Source organism: Sorex fumeus, unplaced genomic scaffold (genome assembly GCF_029834395.1).
Source record: "Sorex fumeus unplaced genomic scaffold, SorFum_2.1 ptg000007l, whole genome shotgun sequence".
Classification (NCBI taxonomy): Eukaryota; Metazoa; Chordata; class Mammalia; order Eulipotyphla; family Soricidae; genus Sorex; species Sorex fumeus.
In genome coordinates, this window is record NW_026606064.1 from 2,722,511 (window position 1) to 2,732,795 (window position 10,285).

At 43.7% G+C, this 10,285-nt stretch overlaps 1 protein-coding gene across 1 annotated transcript; it reads right to left on the minus strand.

Moving 5' to 3' along the window:
- Positions 1–9,068: 9,068 nt before the first annotated feature.
- On the minus strand, positions 9,069–10,022 carry LOC130016638 (olfactory receptor 6Q1). The gene has a single exon (XM_056107363.1). The coding sequence runs from the start codon at positions 10,020–10,022 to the stop codon at positions 9,069–9,071; it is 954 nt and encodes a 317-aa protein (XP_055963338.1).
- Positions 10,023–10,285: the final 263 nt, after the last annotated feature.

Consider the following 10,285-nt stretch of genomic DNA (forward strand, 5'->3'; position numbering starts at 1 on the left):
CAGCAGGAAGGGCATTTGCCTTGCACACGGTAGACCCAGGTTCAATCCCCAGTATCCTGTATAGTTCCCCAAGCACAGCCAGGAGTAATTTCTAAGTGCAGAGGCAGGAGTAACCCCAGAGCATCGCTGGGTGTGACCCAAAAAGCAAAAGTAATAATAATGTCATAGGGCTGTTATAAAGATAAGCAATCATACCAAGAAGACCTCTCCATTACTAGTGCACATGGGCTGGAGCTATAGCACAGCAGGTAGGGTGTTTGCCTTGCACGCGGCCGACATGGGTTCTGTTCCTCCATCCCTCTCAGAGAGCCCAGGAAGCTACCAAGAGTATCCCACCCACACAGCAGAACCTGGCAAGCTTCCCGTGGCATATTCGAAATGCCAAAAACAGTAACAACAAGTCTCACAGTGGAGACATTACTTGCTGCCTACTCGAACAAATCGATGAACAATGGGAGGACAGTGCTACAGTGCTATGATTGGTGACAGCTTTGAAACTGAAGTGATAATGGGCAGGAATCTTTAGAAATCAGCTTCAGGTTGTAGTCAAGAACCTAAGAATCAAAAGCAGGAAATAGGAGGCAGAACTGGAACTCATTTGTCTTGTTCAAGTCACCTGCAGAACAGGGCCTGTCATTCGACCCCCACCTCATCCACCCATTTTTTTTTTAATTTTTATTGAATCACTGTGAAATATACCCTTACAAAGTTGTTCAAGATTGGATTTCAGTCATACAGTTTTCCAACACCCGTCCCTCCACCAGTGTACATTTCCCATACCAGTGTCCACAGGTCATCCATCCATTCTTTACCTGCTTCGTAATGGGCAGAGGGGAAGGGAGGTAACTGTTCTCAGAGCAAGAGGTAATCCTGCAGCCATCTCAAAAAGAGACAACGTATCGGTCAGTGCAAAGACTTTGACCCACACCATCAAAGAAAGAACATGATGAGTTTTCAGCCAGAAGACCTAGGTCCTGGGCCTCTCACCATCCTGCTATGTGTTGTAGGACCAGTCATTTTGCTTCTTTAGTCAACACGCTTAGAATAAATCCAAAGAGCACGAGTTAGACTATGAACACCCTAGGAAGCTTGATTAATTCATCCTTTTTAATGTGTTCCTTGGTGCTGAGGGCCCTGCAGAGGGTGGTCCCAGCAGAGAGAGTTTAGATGGTGGGGTTCCAGGGGTCTGGGACTGGGGCACCAACCAGCATTGCTCCATTTTCTCTGCCTGACCTGTTGATATTAAATCATGAGATTTTCCTTGGCAAAAAATGAGACATGTTTTTAAACAGCAACTAATAAACTAGATCAGGGTTGAGCAAACACTCTTGGACAAGATCCAGGTAGAGTTTGAGGATTTTTTTTTCCAAGTCATGGAGTCTCTATCTCAACACAACTGTTGCGGAATGAAAGTTGTGCCAGATGTGGCATAAACATGGCTGTGATCCAGTGACATGCTACCCAGGACACTGAGTATTAAATGTCACCTATTTTCCTATGTCACAAAATAACACTCTTCTTTTGACTCTTTTCAACTATTTAGGAACTTGCAAATCACATACACAGGCTGAGCCGGTCAGCACCGGCCCACACAGGTTTGCCAACTTCTGGACTATCTCCATGAGAAGGGAAAGAGCTGATAACAGCAATAATAGAAAATAATAACACAAGAAAATAATACATCATGCCAAAGACATCAAGGATCTAGATTTAGAAGAGGGAGTGAGAATTCATTGGTAATAAACTGGCAATGAGTTAATTGGTAAATTTTCAAGAATTGGCGCCGTGTAATCCCATCAGCGGCCAAGACTCAGAGACTATAAAATCCAGATCCCGGACAAGAACAGTGCAGTCTCTGCCCCCGCGCCTGGGTGTTCCTTCCCGGAGTCCCTTGGAGGGGAGCGGGTTGAGCTTTCCTCCCCGCCCCGACCAGGGCTACGGCAGCCGAAGACCTCCAGGACCAGCCACCACCATGCTGAGACCACTCTCCGCACACATGAAGGTACTGGCAGAGGGACAAAGCCACGCGGGTTCCGGGGCCGAGACCTCCAAGCCTACTCGAATTGGAGTCGAGCATCTTCCACCCAGATCCTCCAAATTCCAGTAGGCGGGGGTCACACCCACCACCTGGCCCCCTGGCGCCGTGTAATCCCATCAGCGGCCAAGACTCAGAGACTATAAAATCCAGATCCCGGAACCGCGGGGCCGCATTCGCGGCCGCGCGACATCTTAACAGAACTTTTTTTATGACATCTTATTGTCTTATTTCTACTTTGGACAAACTTGCAGGCTATCGAATGTAGCCTGCCCACAGGGCAGAGTCTGGCAAACTCCCCGTGGCGTACCAAATATGCCAAATACCAGTAACAAAGCTGGGTCTCACTCTCCTAAATAGCTTTGAATATAATCTCAGGGCTAGGATGAAAGAGACGTTACTGGGGCCTGCTCGAGGCAATCAACGAATAACAGGATGATGAAATGATGAAATGAAAAAAGTTGTTTGTTCAATTACTAATAGACAGAAACTGGATGTAAGTAAGAGTATATATACATGGGGAATTAGCCTGAATGTTTTTTAACTGGGAAGTTAGCTAACTGTTAAATATTAAGTGAATGCCTCTGCAGATATCTAAATGAAGTTGAAGAATAAAAAAAAAGTCTGTGAATTGATCTCAAATAAAATTCAATCCTTCTGTTTGTGGATTTGGGTTTGTTTGGTTGTTTAGTTTCCTGAGATACTAAGGAGTAACTCGACTCTGCAGTCAGGAATTAGTCCTGGTGAGCTCTGGGACAGAATGAGATGGTCAGGATCAAACCCAGATCATCTACGTAAAAGGCAAACACCCTACCCACTGTACTTTCCCTCCAGCCCCCAGTTTGTTTGTTTTGGTTTGGTTGTGGGTTTTTTTGATTGGGTTTTGTTTTTGTTTTTGTTTTTGTTTTTGTTTTTGCACCACACCATGCAGTACTCAGGGCCTGTTTCATTTGGAGACAGGGATCAAGCCCAAGTCAGTCATCTGCAAGGCAAGTGCCCTTCCCACACACTCTTTCTGGCTCCAAAACCCAATCCTTCTAGAATTCAGTTACCAACTCACCACAGATTAACACACATTTGGAATATGATAAACACAAAGCTCTTTTTTCATAAACATGCAGAAATAGGATGCCTTCCTCCAAGAGCTGGTTGGCCAGCACTGTTGTGGAGAAGTCCATGCCACTGATCTACTTTTAACCAGTTTCTTTTGTCTACTTTCTGTCTCCAGAACACCCAGAAGGTTTGCTTCACCACCAGAACTTAGAAGGAAATTTTTCACTGGAAATAGAAAAATGCTGGAGACCACTGACATTGCAAATATCTACCTCCTCCCAGACCAGAGAGCAAAGACTACAGTTGGGGGATGTTTTGGCTTCTGAGCACTTCCTAGGAAAGAGCTTCTGATAAATGACAGTGACATTTTCTGAGCAAAAGGATTCCAAAAGGTCAAGGTTGGGCTCCCTAAAGACCAGGATCCCCAAGCATTTGGGAGAATTCCTTACATTAGACTGGTTTAGGGTCCTTAGGGTCAAAGGTGGTGGGGATGGATTTTTGTCTTAAAGAATTCAGAGACTGTTCAGCAAATAAAACCTTCCCAAAAGTCACTTCTAAACTTCCAAAATAAAGGGGTTTGGTAGAGGCAAAGGCAAATGAGAAAATAAATTGCATCTAATTGAAAATTCAAGTTTAGCCTGAAATAGCTAATATGTTCACCAAGAGTTGCCTCTGTTTTAGCTTTGCGACCTATGTCAAGATATAAATTATTGATACCAAATTGTCTTAAATAATGGGAAACAACTCATAGAACCTCATTAGTCCTTTCCCTGATCTTTAAATATCTAAGGGTTGGGGCTGGAAAGATAGCACAGCGGGTAGGGCGTTTGCCTTGCATGCGGCCGACCCGGGTTCAATTCCCAGCATCCCATATGGTCCCCTGAGCACCGCCAGGAGTAACTCCTGAGTGCAGAGCCAGGAGTAACCCCTGTGCATCGCCAGGTGTGACCCAAAAAGCAAAATAATAATAATAATAAAAATAATAATAATAATAAATATCTAAGGGCATCAGATTTAAAGGTAACTTTAAACACAATAATAAACACAATCAATTGTGTTTATTTGTACCTCAATTGTCACTTTTTTTCTTTTTTTTTGCTTTTTGGGTCACACCCGGCAATGCACAGGGGTTGGTTACTCCTGACTTATGCACTCAAGAATCACTCCTGGCAGTGCTCAGGGGACCATATGGGATGCTGGGAATTGAACCCAGGTCGGCCGCATGCAAGGCAAATGCCCTACCGGCTGTGCTATCGCTCCAGCCCCTCAATTGTCACATTTTATCTCCTGCTCTGTTCTCTAACTCACCTCAGTAGACCTAAGCACAACTATCTTATAATTCTCTGCCTCTAAAAATAAGAATAAGAAAAATCCTAGAGCAGGTCGAGTATGTGCTATCTTTGTACCTGGTGATTTCAAAGTGGCAAGTTGACAAGCAAGTAGAAAAGTGAAAAGGAGCTTCATTGCCCTACAAAGGGTTGACCCCAGCTCTTGGGGTCTTCCAGTATCTCCTCATTCAATTCTCATTCCCGAGATCACAGACTTTTATCAGAGATGTCCCAGCAAATTCACTCTGCAAAGGTGATCTGAGTTTCAGTTATTCTTAGGATTTTTGTCTCATAGGGAACATTTGGTTATTCAGGAGAGATTTTGATTGTCACAACTTGGGGAAAATGCTACTGACACCCAAGGATAGGGGTTAGGAGAGCTGCAAACACAAGAATAGTCTGTAATTATCTAGTGCCAAGGACTGAGTGTCATGGCCTAGTGGCTTAGCTAGAGCTCACAGTCTTTGTTTCCAATTCATGATTAGTAATTCAGTTTTGTTTAGACTGGCTTTGTAGAAATGAGGCCCTTATAATAAAAAATCATATAAAACTAATACCCAAGGACAGTAGAAATGAGTACCAGGAGAACGGGTCCACTGTTGGAAGCTTGTCACAAGTATGGGGTTGAGGGCAGTTAAGATAATGAAAGCACCAGTATGAAAATGATAGTTGGAAATGATCTCTCTGGACAAGAACTGAGTGCTGAAAGTAGGTAAAAGGATATATATGATAACCTTTAAGTATCTGCATTGCAGACCATAATGCCCAAACAGAGACAGATGGACAGACAGACAGACAGACAGACAGACAGAGAGACAGAGGTGGGGAGAGAGAAGAAAAGTGCCTGCTGGCACAGAGGTAGAATGGGGAAGGCAGGCTGTGGCAAGAGGGAACTGGGGACATTGATGGGAAATGAATGTACACTGGTGAAGGGATGGATGTTGTAATAGTGCATGACTGAAACCCAATGATGAACAATGAACAACTTTGTGATTGTGTATCTCACAGTGATTCAATTTAAAAAAATATTTAACTTAAAAAAAAAAAGGATTTGGTGACCCAGAGTAGAGTATCACCTCTTCTGAATATACAGAATTATCTCCTGCCTCACTAAAACGTTTTGTTTAAGAGATTAGCGTTTGAGTAAGTGGGCTAAGTAAAGATGACCCTCCTCAAAATACACATGCACATCACTGAGCAAAAGCCAGAGGAAAATATTGCTGCATTTTTGGATATAGACCACCATCTTCTTCTTTCATTGGATATTATGATTCCTTGTTCTTGGACCTCTGACTTTAGATTTACATCAGTTCCTCCTGGTTCTCAGACCTTCAGGCCAACTGAACTGTATCGTTGGTTTCCTGGTTCTCCAGTTTGCAGATGGAAAATGAAGATATCTCAGCCTCCAGAATTACATGAACCAATTCCAATAATAAATCTCTTGGTACCAAAGATATAGTATAACTGGTAAGGCATTCACCTTGCCACAAAACTGGTTCAGTCCCTACCACCCCTATGGTTGACTAAACACTGTCAGGAGTGTTCCCTGAGCAGAGAGCCGAGTGCTCCCTGAGAATAACTAGGTGTCACCCAAACATCCAAAAAAATCACTTAATCACTTAACTTCCCGTTAGTTGTCAATTTGCTCGAGCGGGCACCAGTAACGTCTCCATTTGTCCCTGTCGCGTGCTAGTGTAGCCCAATGGCATCTGTTCGCTCCGGGAACATGAAGAGCCTCAAACCGATCGTCATGATCTTCACGAAGAAGTCTGACCATCTGGTAGGTGGGCGGCCACGCAGTCTTTTGACATCCCATGGAATGTCCAAAAAAATAATAAATTAAATCTCACATATTTATATTTAAATGTACTAAACCTATAATAACCAGAGAGATGATCTCCATGTATATATACATATCTATTTGTATATATACAGATATCTGTGCATATCTATTTATTCTATTGGCTCTCTGTCTCTGGAGAACTCTGACTAATACATGCAATATGTTTTACCAGACACCTAAAATGCAAATCCCTATGTGTTAAAATCTACTCACGTTAGGTTTCTCAAAGTATCTACATCTTCCATTTCATCTCGATAAATTTTCACATTTTACCCTGGAAGTTTCTCCTTTTTGCATTGTTTTCACATCTTGATGTCATCCAAAAATATTCTTGCAATAATATTCAATAAATGAAAAGGATTTCAAAACATATTATCTGTTCCCTTTTTGCTAACTGTTACAGATGTACTGGAGGTCTTTGGCTGCCGGAGCTCTGGTCAGAGTGGGGAGGGAAACTCAACCCACCCCCCTCCAAGGGGCCCAGCGAGGACAGCCAGGCACGGGGCAGGAGACTCTGTGCTGTTCCTTCCAGGAGCTGGGTTTTATAGCCGAAGACCTCCAGAACCAGCCACAACCATGCTGAGACCACTCTCCACATGCATGAAGGTACTGGCAGAGGAACAAAGGCATGTGGGTCGTGGGGCTGAGATCTCCAAGCCTGCTCAGATGGGGGCTGAGCATCCTCCACCCAGATCCTCCATCTTCCAGTAGGCAGTAGTAATACCCATCAACTGACCCCCTGGCACTGTGTAATCCCATCAACAGCCAAGACCCAGAGACTATAAAACCCAGCTCCCGGAAGCACACGGCTGCATTCACCATAGCATGACAACTTATTCTTACTTTGGACAACCTGGCAGGCTACTGTATGTAACCTGCCCACACAGCAGAGTCTGGCAAACTCCCCGTGGCATACCCAATACGCCAAATACCAGTAACAATGATGGGTCTCATTCTCCTAACCCTGAAAGAGGCTTGAATACGGCACTTTTTAAAAATCTCAGGGCTAGGACGAAGGAGATGTTACTGGGGCCTGCTCGAGGCAATCGATGAACAACAGGATGATCGTGATTGTGATCGTGACCGTTAAAGATGTAATAGCTAAGATAACAGAGGCAGATGGGGAATGAATATAGAGAATAGGATGCTCATAGACACCTTCACATAATCTTCTTAATAGAGAAACAGAAATTCTTTCTCTTATCCAGGTCCCAACTCAATCTTTTCTTCTTCTACCAAGAGTGTCTGGAATCCACATTCTAATGATCATCATAAAGGTCTGTGGCAATGCAATAATATAAATACAGGGAACTAATTGAATTATCATACTTTTGAAGTTTAACTCCAAATAAGCTGACGTTACCGCAGATGTCTTCCTAGATCAATGTTCAAAGCAGCATTTGTTACAGAGGGAGGATCCCTTGACATTTCAAATAAGAGAATGTGGGTACAAAGATGAGTGTGTGTGTGTGTGTGTGTGTATTTCTGTGTGTGCATGTATGTGTGTGTACATATGTGTGTGTGAATCCCATGGAAAATAAGCTGTGATTCCAGCAGCTTGGTCTCTGGTGGAAACTGCTGTTGTCTACCAAAAGTGGTTTCTCCACTGTTTCTACAATAATCAAATTGTGGCTGAGTAGCTGGCTTCCTAGTTTAGGCTATTTTTAACACCCCGCAATTACATCTGACCTATGGTTAGCTTCTCCCCAATTGAGATGAGTGGGAATGATGATTTCTGCATCTGGTAGAGAAATCTAACGGCACAAGGAGTGTCTCCCCCATGTGCTCTTCTTACCTTCTTGTTCACCCACTGTGGACCATATTGGTCAAAAGACCCTCTACAGGAATTTGGAAAATAGTCCCTGTTACAGCTACTCAGTTCTGTCACTGTAGCATAAAAACAGTCATAGACAATACATGTGGTTTAACTATTTTTTAATAAAAGTTGGCTATGGATTTGAAAATTTTCAACATGCTTATGCATGATGAAGTCTTACACCACTTTTATTTGTTTTCAGTTTTTGAAGAATATTCAAATCAGTCTTAGCTCACAGGTCATGAAAACCAGTATTGACCTAGATTTGGTCAGCAGGCCTTAGTTTGCCAACATGCTAAGGAAGATTTATCCTTTAAGAAAAAAGAAAGTTGAGGCTGACATGATAGTAGAGTGGGTAGGGCACCCGCCTTGCACATGGTCAACCTGGGTTTGATCCCCAACATCTCATATGGTCTCCCAAGCCTACCAGGAGTGATCCCTGAGCGCAGAGCCAGGAGAAACCTCTTAGTATTATTGGGTGTGTCCACCCAAAAATCAAAGAAAAGGAAAAAAAGAGAAAGTAAAGGAAAAGAAGAAACTTGGAACTTAATTATTTATTTATTTATTTATTTATTTATTTTTACTGTTTGGGTCACAACCAGCGATGCTTCAGGGTTACTCTGGGCTCTGCACTCAGGAATCACTCCTGACAGTGCTTGGGAGACCATAGGGGATGTTGGAGATCAAACCGGGGTCAGCTGCATGCAAGGCAAATGCCCTACCCACTGTACTATCACTCCAGCCCTGAAGAAACTTGGATCTTTGAGTATTTATTGAGCCAACCTACCCACTAACCTGAAGCACTCACCTTGAACTTGCAGAAAAGAAAAACAAGCTACATTAATAGCTCTGTTTTGTTTTAGCAAATTCACATTTTACTTGTACTGATACATAGTCCTTACCTCCTGATCACTCAAGTCACTGATTCATTCCATAGACCCCCCGCCATCCTTCAACTCATCAAGCAAAGACATGAGCTCCCCTCCTAACCCATTACTGACCTTTCCACAACTTGAGGGAAAATGCTCGACCCAGAGCTCCCTTTACCTCCTTGTTCCGAAGACTGTAGATAAGGGGGTTGAGCATTGGTGTCACAATGGAGTAGAAGACAGACACCACTTTGTTGAAGTTGATGGAAGAGGTGACTTTGGTCCGGACATACATAAAGAAGAGGGTTCCATAGAAGAGGCTCACCACAGTCAAATGAGCCACACAGGTAGAGAAGGCCTTCCGGCGCTCAGCAGCTGAGCGGATATGCAGCAGTGTCCAGACAATGTTGCCATAAGACACAGCAATTACAGCTGAGGAAACCAGGAGCACAGTCAGAGAGACCAGGAAGTCCGCGGTCTCCTTCAAGGTGACATCTGAGCAGGACAAGGCAAGCAGGGGTGAAGCATCACAGAAGAAGTGATCGACAACATTGGGGCCACAAAATGTCAGCTGGGACATGAGGTAGATGGGCAAAATTGGCGTGAGGAAGCCCACCAACCAACATGCAGCTGCCAGACGAATGCAGGTACCCCAGGACACCAAAGCCCCATATCGAAGAGGCATACAAATGGCCACATAGCGGTCATAGGCCATGGCAGCAAGGAGAAAACACTCAGTTGCTCCAAGGAAGGTGAAGATGAAGAGCTGGGATAGACAACCGGCATAGGAGATATTCTTGCCCCCATCCGTCCCGATAAAACCAGCCAACATCTTGGGCACAGTGACTGAAGTGTACCATATTTCAAGGCAGGACAAGTGTGTGAGGAAGAAATACATGGGCCTCTGTAAGCGGTGGTCCAAGCCCACCACCAAGATGATGGCCAAGTTCTCCATCAAGGTAAACAAGTACATGGCAAGGAAGAGAGTAAAGAAGAGGAGACGTGATTCATGCACTCCAGCAAAGCCCACCATGACAAACTCTGTCACCTGAGTCCAGTTCTGCGTGTATGACTGCATGTGTAGAGTAAAAATCTCAGTAGGCACACACAACCTACAGAGAAGGCAGCTCAAAGAGAATTTGTGAGTAACAGAATGGAAATATCTCCCACTTTGAAAAAGTAAAGTGAAGTCAAGACAATATTCCTAACATCAAATAATTTATAGTCTTGGAGGATGACAAGAAAACAGACAACTTCAGTACAAAATGAGAAATTCTGCATAAAAAGATGGAACTTCATCAACAGACATAGTGAGGAAACTCAACCCATCTTGAAGAATCA

Coding starts and splice junctions, on each gene's coding strand:
- LOC130016638 (XM_056107363.1), bottom strand. CDS start 10,022: ATGCAGTCATACACGCAGAACTGGACTCAGGTGACAGAGTTTGTCATG.